Source organism: Nematostella vectensis, chromosome 10 (genome assembly GCF_932526225.1).
Source record: "Nematostella vectensis chromosome 10, jaNemVect1.1, whole genome shotgun sequence".
In the NCBI taxonomy this organism is placed as follows: Eukaryota; Metazoa; Cnidaria; class Anthozoa; order Actiniaria; family Edwardsiidae; genus Nematostella; species Nematostella vectensis.
Genome location: NC_064043.1, coordinates 8159197 through 8186385, shown reverse-complemented (window position 1 = coordinate 8186385; position 27189 = coordinate 8159197). Strand labels below are relative to the sequence as shown.

At 42.7% G+C, this 27189-nt stretch overlaps 2 protein-coding genes across 7 annotated transcripts in view; both read left to right on the top strand.

Annotated features, from left to right (window-relative positions):
* Positions 1-5805, top strand: part of LOC116614365 — a 43970-nt gene extending 38165 nt beyond the window's left edge. For 3 of the 5 annotated variants that reach the window (XM_048733441.1, XM_048733443.1, XM_048733442.1), the window contains 5 exons: positions 389-486; positions 3896-3952; positions 4110-4180; positions 4365-4428; positions 5139-5805. In XM_048733441.1, coding sequence (XP_048589398.1) covers positions 389-486; positions 3896-3952; positions 4110-4180; positions 4365-4428; positions 5139-5234 — 386 coding nt within the window. In that variant the 3' untranslated portion in view covers positions 5235-5805. Of the gene's footprint in view, positions 1-388; positions 492-3895; positions 3953-4109; positions 4182-4364; positions 4429-5138 lie in introns of those variants that run through there. The other 2 variants (XR_007313958.1, XR_007313957.1) reach the window with 2 other exon arrangements.
* A 537-nt stretch (positions 5806-6342) lies between these two features.
* LOC5506821 (glycine receptor subunit alphaZ1) overlaps positions 6343-27189 on the top strand; it is a 31719-nt gene continuing 10872 nt past the window's right edge. The window contains exons 1-7 of one of the 2 annotated variants that reach the window (XM_032375290.2): positions 6343-6479; positions 8808-8945; positions 10585-10694; positions 11256-11323; positions 13960-14186; positions 15243-15325; positions 15805-15951. In XM_032375290.2, the coding sequence (XP_032231181.1) occupies positions 8857-8945; positions 10585-10694; positions 11256-11323; positions 13960-14186; positions 15243-15325; positions 15805-15951 (724 nt within the window). In that variant the 5' untranslated portion in view covers positions 6343-6479; positions 8808-8856. Of the gene's footprint in view, positions 6480-7483; positions 8946-10584; positions 10695-11255; positions 11324-13959; positions 14187-15242; positions 15326-15804; positions 15952-27189 lie in introns of those variants that run through there. The other variant, XM_001627460.3, reaches the window with a different exon arrangement.

The window sequence follows — 27189 nt, the reverse complement described above, 5'->3', positions numbered from 1 at the left end:
AGCTCAGCGGGAAGGTACTGATGGCTATTCCAGACGAAAGTAACAGAACGTGTGATGATCTGCCCTGAACTTTAATGTCTGATTCTTCTTTTATGTTGTGTTGCCTACAGTCAGTGGACCACCAAATCGCAAGGGAGCGTAATTTTATGTTTTGGTGTGGGGCATACTTTTTTTTAGAAGCAAATTAAACCGGAATTTTATTAATAAAGTAACACGGGGCCGTGGGGTGGGGCACTGGGGGCACTCCCCCCCCCATAATTAAAACAAAATTGTAAGGAATTGACAAGTTGGTGCGTGACCGTGTCCCCCCCCCCCCCCAAATTATTTAGAGGCCTGCTACATATATATATATATATATATATTCTTAAATAGATTAATGCCATTTTAGAAATCATCGACTTCTTCCGTCATTGCGACATAGAAGAGGTCTCCCGAAAGCTGCAAAACCAAGAAGAGCCCTTCAATGCCGTGTTTACGGTCGAGCAGGTAAGGTACGCTTTGCACTGTAATAGCAGCAAGTTTTGCGAGGCTACAATCCGCGCCTAAACTAAGTTGGCCCATTCACCGATAACGCTAAACAAAATCCCTTGTCTAGCAATCATGTGTGTCGCACAAATAAAAGCGCCTATCATTAGTATGCGGTAGCTCAGTTCCAGGCCTAAGTGAACAACATTGGGGAGGGGGGAGGGGCGTGGCCGACAAGAGGTTAACCGGTATGCACCCATAGACGCAAAAGGGGGCACCGATTTGGCGAAATGGGTCAACAGTTCTAACGGGGATCGTAGCTCATCAGAGTTCTCATCAGCCACGCCTTTGTTATTGTTTTGTTTACCAATATTTGGAAACAATTAAACACCCCCGGGCTCAAATTTCCAATTATGATCAGAACACTGCCACGCTAGCGGTCACAAGTTATAAGTCTCCTATTTTACAAGACAGCTGTGTTAAGAGGTTAATGAATTAGTTATTTGCACTTACGTTTTCGGTGCAAAATTATAAATTTTGCGCTGTCCATAATCTAGCGCACCTGCATAAATTATTTCGCGCTCTGATAAAAATGCTCGTATTTTAGAGCGCACACAGCTTGGTATAGCATTATTTTACAATAGATAAAAACATTTTTAGATAGACAACTCTAGGAATGATATATATTTTGGTTTAGAACATGAAATTCGAATTTAGTGCTCAGAGCAATTGTCCTGGCATGTTGACTCATTGACGGCTAATTGATAACTAATTGTTCTTGAGCTCGGGGGTGGGAGGAGCTTTCCCTTTTATAGCGGAACCTCGTGTTTAATGAGAAGAAATTGAAAAAAGGTCACCACAAAAATCAAGTCTTATGCTTTATTTTTCCAAATTCAATCGAAAGTATCACAATAGCTTCCCCAAATCAGCTGATGGAAATGGATGCTTGATACTTTGCAAGGATGACAAAATGGCAACATTTGGCATTAGATTAAACTAAAAAGACATCGTGTAGCAGTGGCATCGTAGAGGACGGATGTCAATATTTTTTTTCTTGTAATACCTTTTTATGATAGACAGACTGTAAACAGTATTTATTGTATCACAAAGCCAACAAAAATACGACTGAACTAGACCAAAAACAAACAAACAGACATACAAAGAACAGCCATAGCAATAAGACATAAAAAGTCTTGTAAAGCATTTTTCACTATCAATCGTTTTTTCCTAATAAATACTTTTTCATATTCAATTTCCATACTTTTCCATTGACAAGATAAGAAGGTTGCGATAGCTGATACAGATTTCAAAATTTAGACGATATGGAATAGCGCTGTGTTGTTATTGAACCCGGACTTTTCGGGAAAATATAACCTATACCCCGTTATGTCTGGGATCCCAAGATCCCTAGTATCTCCTATCCTTCACAAATATTAATTGATTAATCTTTCAAATATCGTGTTTCGACTGATCCCCTCCCCTCCCGGCGTAGAAGGTCTTGCTCTTCCCACCTCATCACCGAGTTCGACTATAATCTGCATGAGATTTTAAATGCTAGTCTCAGTAGAAGAATGGGTACCCTGCCACGCTGCTTTCATTATGTGTGATTCCTTCACGTTCGGTTTAATCCGGTCATGAGCCTGCTGCTGTTGACGTGTGTGGGAGAAGACCGAAAAGGGGCTTGAAGCATCTATCATCTAAGGATTTTGGAGAATTTAGACAGGATCGCAACACACTCGGTCTTGTAACAGAGTCATATTCTGATGAGGCAGAGTCTTAGGTCGATAGGGTTGGCCCAGAAATTCATTGTCTCCATTGTTGTTACGTAGCGTGATGTTGATGACACGCTTCCGCAGAATACCGACTCACGCTAAGTTCCATTGGCTAATTTTGGTCACAAATTTTACCTTTTAAAAGAGGCAGTATTCTGCAATGTTTTTAAGAACTACAAACTGGTGTACCAGGTGTTCTTACCGGGTTCCCTGTGCTTGGAGACGGCAGCGTGGAGCTTTAAATACCACACCACAAAAAAAAAATACTTTTATTCTGATCCTCCAGGTTTATTTCCATGGCCTCAAAACACAATGTCCACTCCTTGAAGGCTTGTAAAATCACTTGGATGCCATTACGGACTGCAAAGCATTCTTGGAGACCCAGGGAATAATTCAGGAGGGGAGGGCCAGTCAACATTCCTCTCCCCAAAGTCAGATGTTTTTTTCACCTCAAAGCCAAACAAATCAATTCCAGGTCATACAGACCCAGAATAGCAGAGTGAACAATTTTGGAATCAATTTGGTTTCAAAGAAGACAGCACTTAGAAGAGATGTGGTGATTCATTAAAAAAATATTTTCTCATCCAGGCAAAGCCAAACAAGAAAAACTACCATGAATCCACCTTTGCTTGCAAATATCCATAAGCACAGTTCTAAATTATGCCCCAATAGACTTCATTATGTCCTAGGACACTCTCCCAATATGCTTATAGCTGTATTTTTGATGAAAAATACAAGCAACCATCAACTTATGCTCGCATTAGCAGAAAGACAAGGGATTAAAAATGGGACCGCAAAGCACTGTGTAGGTGCAGCGGTGTTTGACTTTGGCGGGCTCTATAAAACTCAAAATAGGGGGAAGGGTATCTTTTTCATTCTGTTTTTGTAGATTCAGCTCAAAAATAGCCAGGAGTTATTGAAATAATTTTTAACAATTCTTCCCAATCAACTAAAACAAATACCAAGCAAAACTCATACAAACATATGGCCCCCGCTTAGTCATCGAATAACGCCTTTCTAGAATGTTTTAACATGCATAAAACACATTGTGTGACAGTAACGTAATCAATTGTTGCGGGTATTTTATTTTGTTTCCGGAAAGAATATGCTGAAATTAGACATGCTAGAAAAAGCTTTTCGATCCGTACGATACCATAGTACTAAAACTATTTTTAGTTACTTGTCTTTTCAGTAATGCCAAGTTAGTCCAGCGGTGCGGACACTTGTCTACGACCGCAGCGACCCGATTTCGATTCCCACCGATATTGTTTTTTTTTTTACTTTTATAATAATAATTAATTATATTGTTCTTGGTTTGTCATGACATCATTATGCAGCATCCTGTATATCTTTTAGGCACACAAAAAAGTAACTAGGAAAATCAATTTGCATTAACGAGTTGGTTCACAGAGCCTTTGATTTTTCGACGTGATGACATAGCTAATCGCAAATGCAAACCCAGAAAGAAATATCCTGCACAATTCACCCACGAGTATTCTGACACCACCAGAAACCTGCACCTCTTTCCACATCATTTCTGATTGTCCGTGACTTAGTGAACACTTCCAATCTGCTTTACATAGACGGATCTTACTGTATTTTTGATGTAAGGAAATCAATCAATCAATGATGTTCAATAAATCAGCTTCAACTTGCAGGTAATCTCCATTTTGATGGGCAATGAGGATACCTCAGTGGCAACAAACTTTGTAAAGGTAATGTACTAGTAGGATGATGGTGGTAGTGATGATTGTAGTGGTGGTTGTATCGGTGATGGTACGTGATATTTGTGTTGAGGGTGGTTGTGATGGTAATAGTTATATGGCTAGAGTGATTGTGATCGTCTCTTTTTTATATTGTTTCACCTTACAGCATGTCACAGAACAAGGATATCAAATCCAGTCCAGAGGGATTGAAAAGCCTGCCATCACAGATACCGACAGGTGTGGAATTTAACCAGTTATTATTTTATGCCCCAAAATAGGTAAAAGAGAATACCAGCTCTTATGTATAAGCCATTTCCTTTTCCCTTCTCAAAAGATTGATTTTCATGGACTTTTCTATTGAAATTCTTGCAGTGAAATATATAAATTATGCTAGTCATTGATAATGATTTTATTCTTGCAGGGAAACCCACATAAAGTGGCTCTATTTCTGCAATTCACTTCTCAAACAAGGATTTAAAGAAATTGTAAGTCACGTAGCTTTAAGCTTTGTCAAATCCCTTTTTTTTTTTCGCCATGGTCTCTTGATTAGGATATGCTGCAAAACCCTGGGAACTAAAGGCCCTGTCACACGTAGACTGCAACTTGTCTCGCAAAACATTGTTGCAGGTCGCACGCGCCCTGTCACACGTGAAGTTTTTCCTTGTTGTTGTTGCAGAAAGTAGAAGAACGTTCTACTTTTTATGCGACTTTGAGAAATGCAAAACGAGTTGCAAAGGGGGTGTCACACAAATAAATGCGCGTGCGCATTTTTTTTTTTGCGAGACAGTTCGCAAGAGAAAAAAACCTTTGTATGACAGGGCCTTAAAGCAGGCAGAAAAAAAAGGGAAAAAATATATCGCTTGTTTACTCCTTCTCCTTCTTCCCAACGTACTTGCGCGTTTTTGGTTCCGTTCAGTCGTATAAATACTGTTTACACTCTGACGACAGGATAAAAAAAATGTCACACATGCGCAGATGTCAAAGCACGACTCGAGAATTCGCGCATGGCGGGTTTCACGATAGTCAGCCGGAATTGGCTAGTTTTATATGGAACTACTTGATTCAGCTGTGTTTTGCCTCACTCGCCTGTTGTAGTATTCTTACAATCCTAAACTTTTGTCGTTGTTAATGCAGGCGTAAGAGTAATACGCGTACCTCGCTTATTGCTGATTTCTAGTTTTGGTCGTTTCTGCAGGCGGAGGAGCTGTTTGCCTACCTCGTGGTTAAAGACTGCATCCAGACTGCCAAAAAGATGTTTATCATCAAACACATCATGCTGGGAATACGATAGTTGCCTTGGATTAGAAGATCCCCATGGATGGATGGATTTAGATATTAGTATACGGTGCAACGTCGAAAAGAAAAGAGGTTTTACAAAAATGATGTTATGAAGCCATTTTTAACTTTTTGGCGCACAAAAGCATACCTTTTCTTTATATTTCTTTTGTTAGTATCTGGTATGTGAAGTTTGGTCCAATATCCGGTCACGATAGTGGGGATTTAAATTCACCTATTTCAAAAAAGGTCGCACTCGAGAATCCATGTGTCGTAACCCGCGGTGGTTCATGGGTAGCGTATAAACGCCTGAGTCCTTGTATCTGAAAGCTATGTGAATGTTCATAAGAACATAAACAAGATTCTACTGCTTTTGAAACATGGATTTGAATCAAACCTCGCCGAAGCGGTTACTGGAGAAAAGCAGCATGACTAGTTATATCCTCAAATCAATCAGCGCCATTGTATGTATAGATATCATTGCATATACTTGATATACAAATAAGTCTAGAGAGACAGCTTCTAGATGATTCTGAAAGTGTCTAACTAAGCTGCTGTTTACCTAATTAAAAAATCCACTCATAATATCCAGGAGCATGTTTAAAACGCAATTCATGTGACCGTCGTAACTTGCATCTGTGGCGGCAAATTAGGGGTTCTTAATACAAAATTCCACTTATAAGAACTCCACGTCTTGTATCCTACCGCTTCGGCTTTTATTAGCTCTCAAAACAACATCACGCGTGTCATCATAATAATCTTTTCGCGTGTTTGTTTGGACAGGGCGACCAACTGAGAAGATCAATGGGGAAAGGATGTGTATTCCTTTGACAATAACTGAATTATTAATCTACTCTGAAGTGTTCACTTTAGACTTTAACTGAATCTGTTTTGATTTATGGGAGTGTTGTTGGCGACTTCAGTGTTCTCTTGTAGCAGCTAAGGACAGTCCAGTCTTGAGTACTTACATTATCTTTTTATGTTAAAAAAGAAAGTTATCTTACGCTGAATGTGTTTTGGTCTATCGAAATGTCGTTGGCGACCTTAGTCTTGTCTTGGAGCACCTTTTGCTAAAGAGAAGGTCAATGCTTTCTTAAAAACCTACTTTATTTTGCCGCACTTGTTAAATCTACCTCACTAGAGTGACTAAGAGTTTGTTATTACGAAAATTGAAGGTGTTTTAGGTTTCGCGTGCGTTGCTACGGCTGGCGACCAAAGTGTTTTCTCGGGACATCTTTTATTAAGACAGAGCGTCTGTAAGGTAAGCTATACCATAAAGCATATGAATCTACCTTTAGAGAAATCCTATGTACATACCAAATAAGGAACATTGGAGGTATTTCTAGAAGATTCATAGCAAATTGAGCTTACGTTGTAGGCTAGCATTATAATATTGATTATGTATTCAGGAGCTCCGCCTTTAGGCAGTTGCTAATTAACAAATTTCCCATAGTTTTCCGTAGTATGTACTCCTATACACCACGATATTCGTCACCTCGATCAAAATGCTGTGGAGACACGAGGCGCGTAGCGCCGAGTGATTTCGCAGGAAATTTCGCAGTAACGAAAACGTTTTCTAGTGCGGGCGCGAGCGCATGCAACCGGTGTTTGCAGCGCGCGCAGATAAACGAAAATTGAAAACTTTAGTTTAAAACCCTGCAGGTCTTCGTTACTTTTAGTGTCCTTTTGTAGGGATGGAAAATACATTTACTAGAAAAGATTGAGAACCAAATTTCTCGAATTTGAATCAAGGTTTTTCGCCTCTCGCTTCAAGTGAACCTGCAAGGATTGTGTGAATGACGAATCCCGTGGTATGTCCTTTGATTTACCATAGCTAACAACCAATCAGAAAGCGAGGATACGCGGAAGTGTTGTAGAAATATATGTGTTCTATTCCTATCGATTGTCTTCTTGAGCGTATAGTTAAAGAGTACGGATCACTTGGACTATTATTGAATTCATAAAAAATGTAGACTTCCATTTCCAAAACAAAAGAGTACCTTGTAAGTTAACTTCGTGTGGAGTCAAACCAGCATGTTACAAAAAGTATTTTATAGAGAAATAGAATATCCGTCCAATATACATTATCGAACATTTATGGATTCAACATTCACTCAAGTCCAAAAATATTCTCAACAGGAAAATAATTTGTATTATACAACAAAAAAGATTATCCCAATTTATTTTCAAGCGAGCAGGTCTAGCAAAAAAAAAAACGGGGCTGGTTCTTAGAAAGTAGGTTAGCGCTTACCCAGGAATAATTGCGGCTATCTTGACATTTGATTGGATAAAAAGAGCGTTCATCTGGGTGAGCGTTAACCTGCTTTCGATGAACCCGGCCTATAGTTTTCCCGCCAAAAATAATTCAGTCCCCGGATAATCACTTGCGCGCCTGCAAACAAATAGTGTAAAGGTTGCGAGTTGTTCCAGGATGCCAACGCTGTTACACGTTTGGACTCGCTGATATATTTCTTGTTACAGTTGTTAGCGTTATACGGCTGAACAGCCATTTTTGAAGTGTGTAAACTATTCTCTAAAACATCGCATAAAGTGATAAGGTGATGCACAGGTGTTTTATATTTGATTATAGCGTGCGGTGAAAAATGTGCAATTATTTATTAAGTTCCATTTTAAACTTTTCAACCATTTTGTCAGCACTAATGGCTGTGTCCCAAGATCTTGCTTTATACGGGGTAATGAGCCGCATGTGATGCAAGCCATTTCTACATATTTTATTAGATTTCTAGAATTCCTCGAATTTTCTCTCGCTGCCCTCTATACCAATTTTGTATCTCATCCTATAATCATCCCCCTCCTTCAAAATTTTAAATCCATTAAGCGGTGTGATTTCCTTTGTGCGTGTCACCAATGTACATCACGAAAAGCCATCAACAATCAACTTTTCACCCCGATTACATATGATTCAACGCTATGATTAGAATTTTTATTTTAAAGATGCGTGCGAAACCAAGATTACTGTTATGATTGTACCTGTCTTCAATTATTGAACGAAGAATTAGTTTGGAAGATTCTTTTGGTTTAGGACATCCGTAGAAGTCTCCCTTAGCCTTTCAAGAGTTTGAAATGACAGCAAACTAGTATGTGAAGTACTGTTTACTCTCCTCAAGACCGCAATCGTCAAACGGGCCATTTAATACCTTACCGCAGTATTTCACTTCTTGGTGTTTGTTTTTATACATTAAACAAACAAGAGAGTGATTCAATAGTATGGATACAACAGAAGGCTCGTCCTCATGGAATATTGCATTTCATGGCGGACGTCACATGTCGCTTTTGGGAGACATGTAAAAATCTCAGTAGGTTTACCTCTTTGTTTGTTCCTTTCTAGACTACTTACGATCTTATAATCTCCAACTCTATTTGCATAACATAATCGTATTCTAGAGTTACCTTCTAAAATGTTTATGCTAATAAAAGTCGCCATCCAGGGTTAGTAGTTTGGTTTGTGTTTTCCTAATCGCCATAGGCCTTCTCAATTATTGATGGCGCGCGTAATGACCTTGGACAATAGAGTATAAAACCGTCCATGGTTTACTTGCGATAAAAGCGTTTTCTTTTATCGTGCCAGGAGAAGCAGAGCCTTCGAGATACGACTCTTGGGGTACTGGCGTTTGAAGATGGCTGATCCTCGGCTGTTCCTGGCGAAGGTTGCTCTATCAGTCATTGGAGTTGTCGCTCATCTACTCACAGTCCCCGTAGGCACCAGGTAACCCACATCATCCGTGTTTGCAGCGCGTCACATAACAAGGCTTACTATTCACTGCACTTCACGATAAAGCCCTCACCCTCTCTCTCTAAATCTCTCAACGTTATATGAAACACTTTACATTGTCTGGATAAAAAGTTAGGTAACAATTTGATTAACCTATTTCCATTCAAGCCTTTGTCACTATTTGCAGTTCTTCTGTGACATTTTGTTGCCATTTGTAATGGTCCCTTAATATGGCTCAACTTTCCTTCTCTTTACGACCTTTACTGAAACACTCCACGAAAGTGCCAAGCTAGAAATACCATGTCACCATGATATTATCCCAATTTCATTCAATGTTTGGTTAAAATATTTTGTAGATTTCATGACGTTTAGTTGTCATGTGGAATTGTAAAAGAGTTGGGGAATGCGGCTGACTTATGCAGCCTACAAGAAATTCATACCGGATTTGTATAGCCAAACAGAATCATCATCATCATCATCTTTATTATCACCTACGAACAAGAAAACAGAACACTATTTACCTTCTCTCCAAGTGACCTAGAATGACAATTTAAATATATTATACCGCTGGGTACTCTTAAGCGTATCGCGCGAGACAATAAAATTAAAATTTCTAGAACGCCGTCCTTGTATAAGGATTTTAAGCCCCCGTCCAGAGAAACCTGCTGTTTGTATCACACGCGCTACCCACAAAACGAGACATGTTAATAAGCAGTCAGAAAATCTTACTAATGAAATATGATTAGATGATTCATAATGATTCAATAATATGCAACCTGGTTGTAAGTAGGGATGTGTCCACGCGCAAGGGTATAGTCTTAACTGCAGTTAGGAAACTACTCTCATTCCATTCTTATAGTGGTTCTTCATCTTCTTTAAATCGATTTTTATCAATTTTTAGAACCGCTCTCAAGTTTTTTCTTAGATACGTTCGAGTGCCGAGATAGTGCTGATTTCTTAAATGAATTTGTTGTGACGCAAAAGAGCACTATTTATTATTTTATTATTATTTTTCCTCTAATATTCAACTCCTGAAAGCCTGTTTCATCATTTTCACAAGAATCGTTGGGTATGCGTTCGTGTACAGCCGTACAGAAATCTCGTGAGTTCATTTAAAACCCGACCGCATTTGATGTAGCCCAACTGGGCACTTTTAGTTTCGTATTCGCATCTTTTTTGAGCGGCGCAACGCGGGAGGTTATTGAAATGAAATCCTGCTGATTTTTATCTGTATTCAACGGCAAGATAACTAGAATTTAACGACGTCTATTAAGTTCTGATAACACTTTGCCCGAGGTTTTCTCTCATATCTTTAAATCTTGCGTTTACTATAGGGCTTATTGCTCAGCGTTTGTTTTTGTCAGAGGTATTTCACCTGTTCATATTGATCGCATACTTAGATCCATAAAACGTCTCTCTTCGCAACAACTTGAACAACATTATGATTTTTAATGTTTTCGCGAATAGCTTGCAAAAGACTAATAACTACAAGTAAAATGTTTATGAAAAACTTTGAGTAATCCAAGCTGTTTGTTTTCCCGATGATTAATTAAAGCTAAGCCTCAAATCATGGTTAATATGGACTGAATATAGAATAACACAATTGAAACTGGTAAATGTGTTTTCATTTTAGTGGTCAATTTTCAACAAAGTCCACACCTGCGGGAAAGTACTGGAATTCGACTCTGGTGTTAAAAAACCTTCTAGAGGGTTACGACCGCAGGATAAGACCCGGCAGTAAAGGTGAGGTACATATTCCCTATATACTACTCATGGTCGCAAATCGTGCAGTGCAGCCGTGCTTTGCTTTATCAGTGCAGTAAATTAGTCATGTTGCTCCTCGCTGACTGTTTATGGCAAAGGATGAATAGCGTTTATTACGAGTCGGGGTTTGTCTGTGATTCGCTCTGTGGCGGTCGATGGATATCGTACAAGTCCCACACAGTAAGATGGTTGGTGTGGATAGGATGTGAGCTGATTGTGATCTTTTCACATGCTCTGTGAAGGGTTTTGTTTGAAAACAAAAATGATAAATGCTGTTTCTGGCGGCCTCTAATATTTTTTTATATTTTCATGAATATAGGTTTGTTCAGTAAATGTTGTTATTAGTTTTTAACGATTGCCTAACAAATTTTACATTAAAATTTTATTTGAATGTTTGAAATGTTTTTTGTTTTATCCTGAAGATATTTTGTTCCTACATCTTCCCACAATCCCAAATGCGACCACTAGCATTACCATAATAAGTAAAGTAAGAATAGTAAGTAAGACCAAATGACATCATTTGTGCATATTTGTCTTCAGGTGAACCTGTGGTCGTGTACGTGGATATGTACGTATCTAACATCTGGGCCATGCAAGAGATGAATATGGTGCGTGCATTACATTTTAAGCTTTGGTGAGGTAGCCAGCCCGCAGTCGTGTACTCGGTGATTTTTTAAGCATCTCCGTCTTGATTCATTTGGACAGGCGTAGGGCCTTCCTCTCCCCCCTCTCTCGCGCGCTCGCCTCGTCCCTCGTCTCCGTCTTGATTCATTTGAACAGGCGTAGGGCCTTCCTCTCCCCCTCTCTCGCGCGCTCGCCTCGTCCCTCGTCTCCGTCTTGATTCATTTGAACAGGCGTAGGGCCTTCCTCTCCCCCTCTCTCGCGCGCTCGCCTCGTCCCTCGTCTCCGTCTTGATTCATTTGGACAGGCGTAGGGCCTTCCTCTCCCCCCTCTCTCGCGCGCTCGCCTCGTCCCTCGTCTCCGTCTTGATTCATTTGAACAGGCGTAGGGCCTTCCTCTCCCCCTCTCTCGCGCGCTCGCCTCGACCCTTGTCTCCGTCTTGATTCATTTGGACAGGCGTAGGGCCTTCCTCTCGCCCCTCTCTCGCGCGCTCGCCTCGTCCCTCGTCTCCGTCTTGATTCAGGACAGGCGTAGGGCCTTCCTCTCCCCCCTCTCTCGCGCGCTCGCCTCGACCCTCGTCTCCGTCTTGATTCATTTGGACAGGCGTAGGGCCTTCCTCTCCCCCCTCTCTCGCGCGCTCGCCTCAACCCCCGTCTCCGTCTTGATTCATTTGGATAGGCGTAGGGCCTTCCTCTCCCCCCTCTCTCGCGCGCTCGCCTCGTCCCTCGTCTCCGTCTTGATTCATTTGAACAGGCGTAGGGCCTTCCTCTCCCCCTCTCTCGCGCGCTCGCCTCGACCCTTGTCTCCGTCTTGATTCATTTGGACAGGCGTAGGGCCTTCCTCTCCCCCCTCTCTCGCGCGCTCGCCTCGTCCCTCGTCTCCGTCTTGATTCATTTGGACAGGCGTAGGGCCTTCCTCTCCCCCCTCTTTCGCGCGCTCGCCTCGACCCTCGTCTCCGTCTTGATTCATTTGGACAGGCGTAGGGCCTTCCTCTCCCCCCTCTCTCGCGCGCTCGCCTCAACCCTCGTCTCCGTCTTGATTCATTTGGATAGGCGTAGGGCCTTCCTCTCCCCCCTCTCTCGTGCGCTCGCCTCAACCCTCGTCTCCGTCTTGATTCATTTGGATAGGCGTAGGGCCTTCCTCTCCCCCCTCTCTCGCGCGCTCGCCTCAACCCTCGTCTCCGTCTTGATTCATTTGGATAGGCGTAGGGCCTTCCTCTCCCCCCTCTCTCGCGCGCTCGCCTCAACCCTCGTCTCCGTCTTGATTCATTTGGATAGGCGTAGGGCCTTCCTCTCCCCCTCTCTCGCGCGCTCGCCTCGTCCCTCGTCTTGATTCATTTGGACAGGCGTAGGGGCTTCCTCTCCCCCCTCTCTCGCGCGCTCGCCTCGTCTCCGTCTTGATTCAGGACAGGCGTAGGGCCTTCCTCTCCCCCTCTCTCGCGCGCTCGCCTCGCCCCTTGTCTCCGTCTTAATTCATTTGGACAGGCGTAGGGCCTTCCTCTCCCCCCTCTTTCGCGCGCTCGCCTCGTCCCTCGTCTCCGTCTTGATTCAGGACAGGCGTAGGGCCTTCCTCTCCCCCCTCTCTCGCGCGCTCGCCTCGACCCTCGTCTCCGTCTTGATTCATTTGGACAGGCGTAGGGCCTTCCTCTCCCCCCTCTCTCGCGTGCTCGCCTCGACCCTCGTCTCCGTCTTGATTCATTTGGACAGGCGTAGGGCCTTCCTCTTCCTCCTCTCTCGCGCGCTCGCCTCAACCCTCGTCTCCGTCTTGATTCAGGACAGGCGTAGGGCCTTCCTCTACCCCTCTCTCGCGCGCTCGCCTCGTCTCCGTCTTGATTCATTTGGACAGGCGAAGGGCCCTCATCTTCCTCCTCTCTCGCGCGCTTGCCTCGTCTCCGTCTTGATTCAGGACAGGCGTAGGGCCTTCCTCTCCCCCTCTCTCGCGCGCTCGCCTCGTCCCTCGTCTCCGTCTTGATTCATTTGGACAGGCGTAGGGCCTTCCTCTCCCCCCTCTCTCGCGCGCTCGCCTCGACCCTCGTCTCCGTCTTGATTCATTTGGACAGGCGTAGGGCCTTCCTCTCCCCCTCTCTCGCGCGCTCGCCTCGTCCCTCGTCTCCGTCTTGATTCATTTGGACAGGCGTAGGGCCTTCCTCTTCCCCCTCTCTCGCGCGCTCGCTTCGTCCCACCAAGGGATATCATAGCAAAAAAGAAAAAAAGAAAACACCGGGTAAACACGCCTGAAGGCCCAGGCTTTTTTTGACGGTTTTGACGGTTTTCTTAAATTCCTTCGACAAAAATAATTTTCAGATCAAAATACTTAAACTACTAAATCAACAACCGAAACAGTGGTGGTAAAGGTTATTTTCGTGAAACGAGATTTGACCATTTTTCATTGACGAGAAATGTAAAATCGTTTCGACGTCCATGAAACGTGATTTAACGATTTCAAAGGCCACTTTTCGGTTCGTGAAACGTTAAAAGCCATTTTGCCCGGATAGTGAAACGCTCCGTAAATTGTATGGACTTATTTATTGGTATCCTTGCACAGGATTTAACCTCCTCAATTAAATCATTTACAGGATTTCACCATTACAATGTAACCCAGTCTTTTCATCAACGTTATACAGGACTTCACAATTGATATCTACCTTCGGCAGTACTGGAGGGACGAGCGATTGCAATTCGAAACGCAGACGCCTGGCGCCATGCTTACGCTAAGCAGTGACATAAACAAGCAAATATGGGTACCGAGTACTTATTTCCTGGCCACCAAAAAGGCGTATTTTCATGATGTCACTACAGATAACTACCTTCTACAAGTTAAACCGGACGGGAGTTTGTTCTACAGCATTAGGTAATAATTTTTCGTTTTCTAATGATCAGAAAAGTCGTATGGGTCTGGGTGGGGGTCTACATGTAGGTATTCAGTTAAAGTTTCCATAATTTGTCGGTAGTCAGTAAGAATTATCGGTCTTTGTCGGTAGTCGGTGAATCTAAGCCATAGTATTCGCTTTTGTACTAAGATTTCACGTATAAACAAGATTAAAAACATTATTTAGGATTGATAAGTAATTAATAAATTATTGATAATTAATTAATTATAAGTTAATAATTGACTGAAAAGTTGATGCAACAGGAAATACATAGAGCAGATTCTTAAATGGCCGAATTTAAAGCCGCATTGTCACTTCCAGAGGTCCGACGGAAACCTCAACCGTTAAAAAACAAAAGAATCTATCAAAATCCGAGATATTAAACAGGCCATCCGCTCTAAATTATCCATTATATCCTCAAAGAAACTTTCAATAAACACACTGCTTTCAATATTTTGAAATATTTTTCGCGTTTTCCGTTAAAAATCATCGAAGATTGTTACGTTATTGACCGGAAGTAAACTGGTGACAATGCGGCTTGACGATGGAAGGGAAAAGAGTAAAAATACCGATAATAGTAAAATTTCGGTAGTCGACAAATATTTTTCGGTCGCTAGTCACTAGTTTTTCTCATGTTTTGTCGGTAGTCAGTTACTTTTTAAGCCGTTTGTCGCCAGTCGGTTAACAAACGCCTCCTACAGTAAGTAGAGTGGTTTTATGAAAAACCCATGAAAAACTATTTAGCTTTTGTTCTCTTTTATTCTGGCTTGACATTACATTTTAACAACTACATTTTGTGTTGCACGGGATTTTGAAACCCACTCTCATGACAATGCATGGTAGCTAACTTATCGAGCGTGATTGTGTATTTTTGTAGGTCGGGGGATAAACCTCATTCGCCTAAATATAAGAATCGACAATGCGCCTGTGAATTCTGTTACAGAAAATCGCGAGAGCCGCGCTCTTGGCGCATCAGCTGTATTAACTAGTGTTCTCCTTTTATTATACAGACTAACCACCATTATTATTATATACAGGCTTACCATCACCACATCGTGCAGACTTGATCTGAGAGACTTTCCTCATGACACCCAATCCTGTAGTCTCAGCTTAGAAAGCTGTAAGTAGCCTTCTCCCGAATATACGTTAACATTTATTATGCGCAGGCGTGTGCCTAGGGGGGGGGGGGGAAGGTTTGCGAGCAGCTCCCTCCTCGACCGACATTTTTATTCATTTTCCATGTAATATCTATACCCCCCTCCCCCCTCTTTTTAATGAGATCGTTCTGCATAGCTAGACAAGTTTATCCAATATGCCTAATTTTTCCATTTATTAAAAGACAAAGACTTATTCAGAACAACTGTTAAACTGGTGTTAATATTATACTTGTATTATGATTTCGCGTTTTTGATGCTCACTTGAAAGCCTGAAATGTTTTTTTCATTTCTAAGTAGATGTGATGGTGTTTTTTTTTTGTATTTATATATTAGCTTTGTATATTTGAACATCGGTTAAGGCCGGTACAGGGGCGATTGTGTTAATACATATAAAAACAAACACTCAATGTTCAACTATTATATGACACCATTTGTGTTTCAGACGGGTATCAGTCCACAGACGTTCTGTACGTGTGGAATGAGCGCCTAGATAACACCTCGGCTATCTACATACACGATGATCTGGAGCTGCCGCAGTTCGAGGTTCTGGGGGTCTCAAGAAGCGCCAAGATGAACAAATACAATATAGGTGATATTTCACATCAATATTACGCCTTCTCGCTAAATTCATAAGAAAGAGCATCGTTTGATATACTCTTGGTGAAAAAATTAACTCATAACTCCAACAGCATAGTTGTAAAAAGTGACAATAAAGCCCGTATAAAACGTTCAAAAATCGGACGCCATTGCTTGAGCTAGCTTGATTTGGAGAGTACTTATGACGTCACTTGTCCCCAACAAGTCGGCTCATTACATTCTAGTGGCTTGCACCACTACTGTACCCAAGATCAGTTTCCTTACAGTCTGGTGATGGTCCAGCATCCAGTATTTAATCAACAACAAAACAAAGACTTATACTGCTGTTATTATTTAAAACTTTGTTGTTGGTTATTGGTTTTAGATTCTATAAACTCCTGCTGTACATGATTACCAATCTCTGGAGGAGTAGTTGAACTTGTGAAGAATCCCTGTGATTGCTATTTGGGGAAAAAGTATTGAAATATTTTTTGATTAAATGAAAATATGCTCATATGTCTAAACTAATATGAATGGAAGCTTCTCCAGATTCTATGTACCAGGTAAGTGAGCAAATAGTGTTGCTGGAACTAATAGTTATTAACTTGGATTTTTTTAGTTAAGTAACATAGACTAACTTAATTCAATTGTGAATTGACAATAAACTGGTGTTGTAAAGTTTTGATCGTGGTTGATATTGAATCAAAACTATTTCCACACTCACAGATATGGTGAGTATGTGATGTCATTAGTTTAAATGTTTTATGATCACATATGGTGAATAAGTAATATAACTTACTGAATATTTGAATCCACAAAGCTGCTTTGTAACGATGTTTGTCATGAATGAATTCTTTCAAGTCCAGCTATTTCTTTTGTTTTAAATTTAGATGTAGCAAGGCTAGTGTAGTTTTAGGACAAGTGCAAGAAATTGAAAACAACCAATTTTTCAATTATAGTAAAGTATTGCGGAGCTGTACTTTCACTTTCGGACTTTCATTTCAAAGAGGTGCCTTTCAAAATCAAAATGGCGCGCGCTCGTAAAAAGGCGCTGTAGTAGTAGGGAAATGGCGCAGCTGGCGCAACTTTTTGATCATCCCGAATTTCATTCCAAAAATGGCGCAAAAGTCTCCGCACACCTCCGCCAAGCCTCGCGACCTGCGCATGCGCGAGTTTGCCAAAGATCTCTTGCACGACCAAGCCCACCTGTCAATCACTTTGTCACGTGATAGCCAAGCCCACCTGTCAATCACTTTGTCACGTGATAGCCAAGCCCACCTGTCAATCACTTTGTAAAAAACCTGTCAATCACTTTGTCACGTGACGACCACGCCCACCTGTCAATCATTTTGTAAAAAACCTGTCAATCACTTTGTCACGTGATAGCCAAGCCCACCTGTCAATCACTTTGTCACGTGTCGCATCTAGGGGGAGCCTGGGGGCTAGCCTCTCAGCTTCACATCTAAAAAAAGCTTTTGAAAAGTGGTTTAAAGACATGGCTGGTTTGATAGAAATGGAGAACCTGAAGGTGAAAGATCTGAAAGCCCTCGCCAAGGAGCGGGGTATCCCAAGATATTACTGGATGCGGAGAGACGAGCTCGTCGGGGCGCTGACCAGCACGTCACCACCACCACCACCCCGACGGGTTCCTTTACCCAAACTTGTCAAAGGGCTGCCACGACCACCCCGCATTACCCCATCCAACACGTCGGAGAGTATTCTCGACGGCCCGATACCTGAGATTAATGTCCCTATTCTAAAACCCTCCCAACCCCCACGGAGTTCCCGCGTCCAATCACTCAAGCATTTTGCAAACAGGGCGGCCAACTTGATCAAGAGCGAGTTAGACAAGTTTGCGGATTGGATACTATCTTATGTCCCCGAGCCCATCAAAAAGACCGTCAAAGAGGATGCGGATAAACGGGTCAAACGTCTGAAGGAGAGGATTAAGCGTCTACACGAGGAGGCGGAAGATCGCTTCACACCCAAGGAACAACAGACGGCGTTGAAGGGGTATCTTAAAACCCACGGAATAGCTGGGCAGAGAGGTTACGACCCCAAGACATTCATCGCCAGAATCAAACCGAAAGTCTTAGAGCTCATCAGTCAACAAAAAAAGCCTATCAAAGTGAAGTTTATCTTTACTTGCGGGTTTATAAAAGAGGATCCGGCTACAGCTCAGATCGAAGAAGAACTGGGATATTTTCATACAGAAAAGCCCGAGATTGTGACAGAGTCGACTGATCTCTCTGATTTGTTCGATACGATGACAAATTATTTACTCGGATTAGTTGAGCTGTTCCAGAAGCAAGGCTCCGGATGGCAGTTTGACCAAGTGGAATACTTTGACATCAACATAGATCCCTTTGAACCGCTTTCTGGGTCTTCCTATATTCCGCTGCCGCCGAAACTAGCGTCTAAGAAGGCGATCATCAATGTTAAGAACGAGAATGATCACGAATGTTTCAAGTGGGCAGTAACCTCTGCTGTGTATCCTAGGGAGAAAGATCCTCAAAGGTTCAGTAAACAAATGATAGAGAACTCTGAGAAATTCGACTGGTCAGGGATAGAGTTCCCCGTCTCACTAAAACAGATTGACAAGTTCGAGAAACAGAACCAGTATACGGTTAATGTGTTTGGATACGAAACCAAAATATATCCATTGAGAATCAGTGAGAAGGATCCAGATAATGCAATCAACTTACTTCTCATCTCGGATGATGAGACGAATCATTACTGCTGGATAAAGAATATGATGAGATTAGTATCTACTCAAATTGATGAGTTTCATCATACTCGTTTTTTATGCTGTAGATGTCTGAACTCGTTTCGGTGCAAACAATCATTAGAAAAACATTCTGAATGCTGCGGCAATCATGAAGCGGTTGGAATAGAGATGCCTAAGATAGATAAGGATGGAAATCTACCCCACATTAAATTCAAAAACTACAACAGAAAAATGCGTGTCCCCTTTGTTGTCTATGCCGACTTTGAGAGCTTCACAGAGAATATAGACACTTGCTCCCCAGATGGGAGTAAAAGCTTCACTAAGCAATACCAGAAGCACAAACCGTCTGGTTTCTGCTATCTCATCAAGTGTTTCGACGGAGATATATCCCCACCCGAGCTTGTACGATACACAGCTGAATCTCCAGACGAAGATATCCCACAGCTTTTCGTAGAGTCTTTGGAGTCAGACATTAAGAAAATTTACGATAAGTTCAGGTTCCCTAAGAAGGTGAAAATGACTCCGAAGGACAAAATCGCCTATAACGACGCCACTCACTGTCACATCTGTGAGGGTGAATTAGGGGGAGACAAGGTTTTGGACCATTGCCACCTCACCGGAGAGTACAGAGGTGCTGCTCACAACGCATGCAACTTAGATCACAAAATTCCAAAGTTCTTTCCTGTTATCTTTCACAATCTGTCTGGGTACGACAGCCATCTATTTATCAAGAACCTTGGTACATCGGAAGGTAAAATAAACTGTATACCTAATAACGAGGAAAAGTATATTTCTTTCACAAAACAGATTGTAGTCGACAGTTTCACGAACAAGGAGGGCAACAAGATTGATGTTAAACGTGATATCAGATTTATCGACAGTTTCAGGTTTATGTCGGCCAGTCTCGACAGTCTAGTGGGTAATATGTCAAGGGAGTGCTTCAAAAACCTGGCGGAGTACTATGAGGGGGAGGAGCTCCAGCTGTTGTTGAGGAAGGGTGTTTTCCCTTACGACTGGTTCGACGGCTTTAGCAAGCTCGACGCAACACAGCTCCCACAGAGAGAGGCATTCCACTCCAAACTCAACGACACCGACATATCGGAGGAGGATCACCTGCACGTGCGGAGAGTGTGGGAGGTCTTTGGGATGGGGACCATGAGGGATTACCACAATCTGTACCTAGAGTCGGATGTGTTGCTTTTAGCTGACGTTTTCGAGAACTTTAGGGACGTTTGTCTCAAGAATTACGGTCTGGACCCCGCTTGGTACTACACAGCGCCAGGGTTGGCTTGGGATGCAGCGTTGAAGACCACCAAGGTGAGGCTAGAGCTTCTGACGGACTATGACATGTTGCTCATGATTGAGAAGGGCATCCGTGGGGGTGTCTCCATGATAAGCAACAGACATGGGGAGGCAAATAACCCTTACATGAAGGAGTATGACCCTGACCTACCCACAAAATATATCACCTACCTTGATGCTAACAATTTGTATGGCTGGGCGATGAGCAACCCTTTACCGACTCACGGTTTCAGGTGGATGGGTGACCAAGAGCTGTCAGGTTGGAGAGACCGCCCATGCATTCTGGAGGTTGACTTGGAGTACCCTCACCACCTACATGACTTACACAACGATTACCCACTAGCCCCGGAATCTATCGGGCTAGGCAATGTGGACAAGTTGGTCCCAAACCTTAACGACAAGACAAAGTACGTTATCCACCATGAGACTCTGAGACTTTATGTGAGTTTTGGGCTAAAAGTCACCAAGATTCACAGGGGTGTCACTTTTGAGGAGTCTGCTTGGCTGGAGCCCTACATTGACTTGAACACCGATCTGAGAGCCAAGGCGACAAACGATTTTGAGAAAGATTTTTTCAAGTTAATGAACAACTCCGTCTTTGGTAAGACTATGGAGAACATTAGGAACAGGGTGGACATTCGGTTGGTGACGGACGAGAAGCAGGCCAAGAAGCTCATATCAAAGCCGAACTATCAACATCGCACCATCTTTTGCGAGAATCTAGCCGCCATCCACATGAAGAAGACAAAGCTGATCTTCAACAAGCCTGTCTACTTGGGCATGTCCATTCTGGACCTGAGTAAGACGCTCATGTACGATTTCCACTACAACTTCGTCAAGCCCAAGTACGGTGAGGATGCAAAGCTCTTATTCACTGATACTGACAGCCTGATGTATGAGATCGAGACGAAAGACTTTTACAAGGACATCAGCGGGGATGTGAGGTCCATGTTCGACACCAGCAACTTTCCGAAGGGTCACCCATCTGGTATTGAGGTGGGTGTGAACAAGAAAGTCATCGGAATGTTTAAAGATGAGGCTGGGGGCCAACAAATCACAGAATTTGTAGGACTGAGGGCCAAACTTTACTCGTACAAGATGGATGAAGGTGAAGAAGAAAAGAAATGCAAGGGCGTCAAGAGAGCAGTCGTCAAGAAGAGCATCGGTTTCGATGACTACAAGGATTGCTTATTTGGTAAGAAACCTCAGATGAGACTTATGAATGTCATCAGAAGTCATAAGCATGATGTTTACACTGAAACGGTGAACAAGGTCGCTCTATCTCATGAGGATGATAAACGGGTCATCTGTGATGATGGTATTCACACCTTCGCTCACGGTCATTTCAGAACGCTATTAGGTGGTGGCTCAGTATCTTCAGGGACGACTTGAAGTTCTTCCCTAACGAACGACCTCCTTGGAGCGCCTTCGGAGAGGTAGTACAACACAGGCTGTCCAACTGAAACAACACTGCGTGATAGATCAAACACTTTTAGACTCCAAATAGGATCTGTGGCTCGTCTGCGTTCACCTCCTTCCTCTTCTCCAGGAGCTAATAGATATCTAACTCTAACCCCTGGTGGTAGTCTAACTTCATCAAGTCCAACAGGCCGCTTATACGTTGGAGGGTCAATATCAACCTCTTTCAAACCAATAGATTTTGCAGGCTCTTTGCCAGTAATTCTTATGGGTTGACTATTCAGAGTTTTCAAAACATCTGGCAATCGTTTCACCCAAACTCTGGACCGATCATCGCTAATCATTTCTTGAGCATACTGATGAGAAAACAACCTCTCCGCCAGTGTTCTATTGGCGCGTTCGACAAAAGCCTGTGCGCGATGGTTCCCAGCTTCGCTTCGCTGGATGGTGACACCCTTCTTTTTCATAATCTTCGTTACCTCTCCCCTAAATTCTGTCCCCGGGTCGACAATCACCGTATGAGGCCATTTAAGTTTTCTGGAGTATATCTTTTCAAACCCTTTAGCAATTCCACTCGAATCCTTGGTAGTCAGTGCTTCTGCATCTTTATATCTCGAGGCAATATCAATCACAACCAACGCGTAACGGTAGGTTTTTCTGCCTACGTTATCGTGGGGCATAAACAACAGATCGGCTTGGTGAATCTGATTAGGTTTATTCACAGTCCAATGCGGTCTGGGGACATACCTTGGGGCTGGGAGGTAGATCTGCCACAACGCCTGTTTTTCAAGCCACCTCTTAGCCTCGGCTTCACTGACTTTAGCGACACTAGCTAACTTAGAAATAGCTGAATACCCTTTCCAGTATCCATCGGTGGAATAGTATATTTTTGATAACCTGCTTTCGTTACTCATTTAAAGATTATCTCTCTTTTCTTAAAATAAAAGATGGCACAAGCGATATCAGAAAAAATTAACCCAAACAGGATCCCACGGGAACCCTTCGGCCTGAAAGCGGAATCGTCGCTGAATCGGATTACATTCAATCCCTCATCGGTAAGTCCTGGAGAAACCCTCTATATAAATATTCCAAAACTTGCTGAAAATGTAGTGATTGTTCCAGGTAGTGTATCCTTACTATTTGACTTAAACGTCACAGGACACGCGAATAATACTCTCGTCAACAACGTTGGTCGAAACCTAGTGTCAAGGCTCAAGATTCTCTTCGGTGGAGAAACACTACAGGATACTCAAAGATACGATCTCTTCCAAACCTATCACGACTTATACTTACAAGCTGAAGATCGTGAGGATAGAATAAAACAAGGTATCTCCTCTGAAAACATGAGGAAGCTCAGGACAAATGCAGGTGACAAAGCGACATCAGATGCTAAGGAAGTAGCTCTTGCAGCAGTTCACAACACCAAGTACTGCATTCCACTCGACCATCCTATTCTCGGCGAGCATGGGGTCTTTTATCCAAAGGCGTTACCTCATCCGCTAATCTTTGAAATTACTCTAGCCCCAGTTTCCGACGTCGTTGTTTATGCTGACACGGTCAAGACTCCAACGTACACAATCACAAACCTCGAGTTGGAATATGCTTGCATCTCAAGTGAATACTTAGCTCGTGAGGCGTTGTCGGCTTATCAGGTTGGTAGAGGATTCTTTTACGAGAACGTCATTCTCCACAAAACGTTCACCATCTCCAAACCTAATGATGGTGTCATAAACGAGCACATTAATCTGCCGAGGAGGTCAATGACAGGGATATTGTGTCTGTTCACAGAGAGCTACACAGGAGGAGCAAGGGATTCCGAAAAGTTTGTCAATCCAAGTATCACATCGATCAACATTAATGTGGATGGCATGCCAAACCGTCTCTACTCCAAGGGGATGACACCGCCGGACCTCTGGGAGTCGGTAAAGAAACGTTTCGGTAGAGAGGGTGTTAAGCAAAAGGATTTTTACGCTAATAACAAGTTTGCTCTGTGGGTCGACTTGAGGGCACATCCAGATAACAGCATTCACGGAGGAGGTCTGGTCTTGAACAACACGCGGGACGGAGTAAAACTAGAAATGAAACGAAAAGTTGGAGGAACGGGAAACATCACCTGCTACATGTTTGTAGTAGCCGACGCGTTGATGGAGGTTATGAACTCGAATTTGAGAGCAATCATGTATTAAAAAGGACTTGTGTGATAATACAAAAAGAATGGAAGAATTACGGGAAAAAGTTCCTTTTCATTGTATTATCACAGGACCTACTAATTGTGGGAAGACAAAGTACCTCACGGAACAGCTCCGAGGGCCGTTCCGGCATGTGTTTGAATACATTGTGTTGATTTGTCCGACTTATGCGAAAAACAAGTCCTATCGTAGATTTGCTCACGGAGATAAACGTTTCTTGGTATTATCGCCGGATGCTAGTAACACCGATGAGATTAACGAGTTACTAACAGATTGTGCGGTGCTATTTTCTGGTACAAATACGTTACTCGTTTTGGATGACTGTGCTGTATCGAAAGATCTAAAGCAACGCTCGAACAAGTTTATCAATCTAGCGTTCTCAGGGAGACACGAAGGATTATCAGTGTGGGTATTGACGCAACAATTAACATCCATAGCAAAGCCCTTCCGTGATAACGTCGCCTGTGTGGTCACATTCCATAATCCATCTCAAATTGGCACCAAAACACTGTTTGAAGATTATGGAGGTGATTTAGACGTCGAGACTCGTAAAAAGTTCGTAGAACTGCTGAAAACTGAAAAGTATTCCAGACTCTGTTTCTGTCTACGGCATCCATTCCAAAATTATTTAGAGATTCCTGCGACGCGGTGAGCTCTAGGGCTAGCCCCTCGAAGTGGTTTAAAAACATCTTGGTCTACTTACAAAATAAGATGGCAAGCATTGAGGATTATATGGAAGAGGAGCCTAAGTCTAAGGGGAGCTCGAAGGGTGAGCCTCTCGAAGACGATGTTGAAGTCAAACGAGAATCGCTGGCTATTCTTGCATCTCTCGGGACTACGAAGGAATTTCTTGGTGTCGGTATGAGTCTTGGTGATATCAAGAAGCTCTCGGCGAAAGACGTCGAGAAATACTTTGTCCGCTACCAGACTGTCTTAGGCAAGCAAGTTACTGATGGATTAGTAGAATCAGCACTTCAAGTGGTGTCTCAAGTCATTTCCTACGTGGTTCCTGTAGATGACACCGAAGCGCTTAGCAAAGACTTACAGAACGACGAGTTGGTTAAACGCGAACTGTCGAACTTTGCAGGTCTCTTGGTATTGAAGGGAGGAAGGATGGTAGCACTTGCTAGTGCCCTCTTTCGGGTCGCTAAGCATGTTAAACTAACACCTTCTTCACAGGAGACTTCCAACAAACTTCAAGAAGTTTCAAGCACAACTGAGCAAACTCTTGAGCACAACTGAGCAAACTCTTGAGCACACCTAAGCAAGCTCTTGAGCACACCTGAGCAAGCTCTTGAGCACACCTGAGCAAGCTCTTGAGCGCACCTGAGCAAGCTCTTGAGCATGATGTGATTTAAAGATTCTTTATTCAGTGAGTAAAGAATCATGTCTGACGAAAATCAAGAGGTTGAACAAATTACAAAGGACCCTCCCCCCAAGAAGAGTGCCGCTAAGGAGAAAGATCCTATAAAAGTCGCTTCTGGTAAGAGAGTTGCCGAATATAATAGGAGGTGTAGAGAAGCGCTCGCTAGGGAGATGAAACGCGAGGCGGAGGCGAGTTCAGAAGACGCTGCACGGGCAGAGACACCCCACCAAGAGGGAGCTCGAGGGGATAGCCTCTCGGACGCTTGGATTCCAGAGCTATCGTTTACAACTGTACTGGCTCTAGTCGGAATAGGGCTCACCGCATTGGATATGTATATGCGTTTTTATAAAAAGACGCCTAAGATCAACGCCAACGAGACTGAAACTTTCGAGAGGCCTGCCGCTCGAGGGGCTAGCCTCCCGAACGCGACGCCAAAAATAGGAATGTTGTGATTTAAAGATTATCTGAATCTGTAATAAATAAAATCATGTCAACTGAAAACAAACTTGTGAAAACGATCACCGACTCAGCAGTCATCATCGGATTAGCCGCCGGTATGGGTTATGTTGCTAAAAAGGCTATGAAAGAGTCATTCATCAGCGACCCTTCGTCGAGTGTTACAAACTACGCTAAATGGGTTGCTGTCCTGTCCGGTAGTATGTATCTGAAAGATTATCTGGAAACACAAAAGATTTTGCCAAAACCGCTGTAGGCGACTTAAAGATCTTATAGATTGATTAATAAATGGCGAGTATAGCATTTATGATTGGTGGAGCTATTCTTAATGCGACGGCATTCGTTGGAGGGAGTTACCTAGCGAGATACTTATCTTCTGACGCTACTCATGTTGATAAAGAAAAAATAAGACACGATAAAGCGCTTGAAAAGTATCAACAAGCAATGGGTGATTGGCAGAAAAAACGACAGGAATATCAGGATTGGTTGACTGAACAATACAACGATAAAGTTCGTGCGGATGAGAACGATAAAGAGACGGATGAGGCTTTCAAACTATACGCTCAAACACATCCAGATTTTGATTTGAAAGAGCCTGAGCTCTCAGATTACTACAGACCAAGTAGCAACCAAAAGATGGGAGAGATGGCATATGTTGGAGGTGGAATGTTAGCTCTTGGCTATGTAGCGAGTAGGTGGATATGAGCCGGCACGACTTAAAGATTTCTTATTTTCAAACAAAATAAGAAATGGATATAGATTTTGATCCCACAACAGAAGAAGGTAGAGAAGATTTGAATACTACCGTGGACGAAGAATATGATTCTCTTCTTCCAAACGATGATGAGGGAGTAGAACCATGGATTAAAAGGATCTCAACTAGATTCGGTAGAGCTACAAGCCACGTGATAGGGAGGTTGCGTGATTTATGGAAAACACGAAACCCTGGGAAGGCTGTCCCCGAGTACATGGAGTTACAGAATATGGGGGGTTCTTCTTCAACGGACGCACTTAGGGTAGACCTTTTGTTATCGAAATATCCAGATCTTGATGAAAATTTAGTTCAGATTTCAACGGATGAAAGAGGGAAACAATTCATTTCCTTCTATTCTGCGAGAAAAGGTGGTTGGACTAGACCAGAAAGGTTGTATAATGAGGATAGAACGGTGCGGAAGAGTGTTGACGACAAAATCAGATCCGGAAAGTACAAGCAAATTCAGATTCAACTCGATGAACTAGACGCTACAGGTAATACACTCAGAGAAGAAGAAGAGAGAAACACCGAGCAAATGAGAAAAAATAATGAGGAACGAAGTGAAACAACTAACCAAGAAAGACTAAGAGCTATAGATCGTAAAAATGAAGAGCTCAGCGAAAGAAATTCTGTCATAGATGAGACTTTGGAAGAGAATCAATTGGAGAGAGAAAATCTTGAAGAGAGAATGTCGTTGAAAGATCGTGTCAAAGCGATTTTTAAGAAATACGGATTTACAGTCGCTGCTGTCGTTACCGCTGTGGGCGTTGTTATCGGTGTTATTGTCTCTAATCTGAAAGCTGGGCTGACTAGTGTTGCAAAAGGTGTTGGAAATGGTCTGAAAACAATAGGCAAAAAATTAGGAGAAATACTCCCAGGAATGGTTGGTGCTATAGCTAGTTTCATATTTAGAACGGCAGGTGAAGTTGTTGGCTTTTTAGCTAAAAACGCATGGCTTCTCATCGTCGCTGTCGTCCTGTATTCCGTAGAACGATTTAAAAGGAGACGGAAATCATAACAAATGGTATTACTCTACA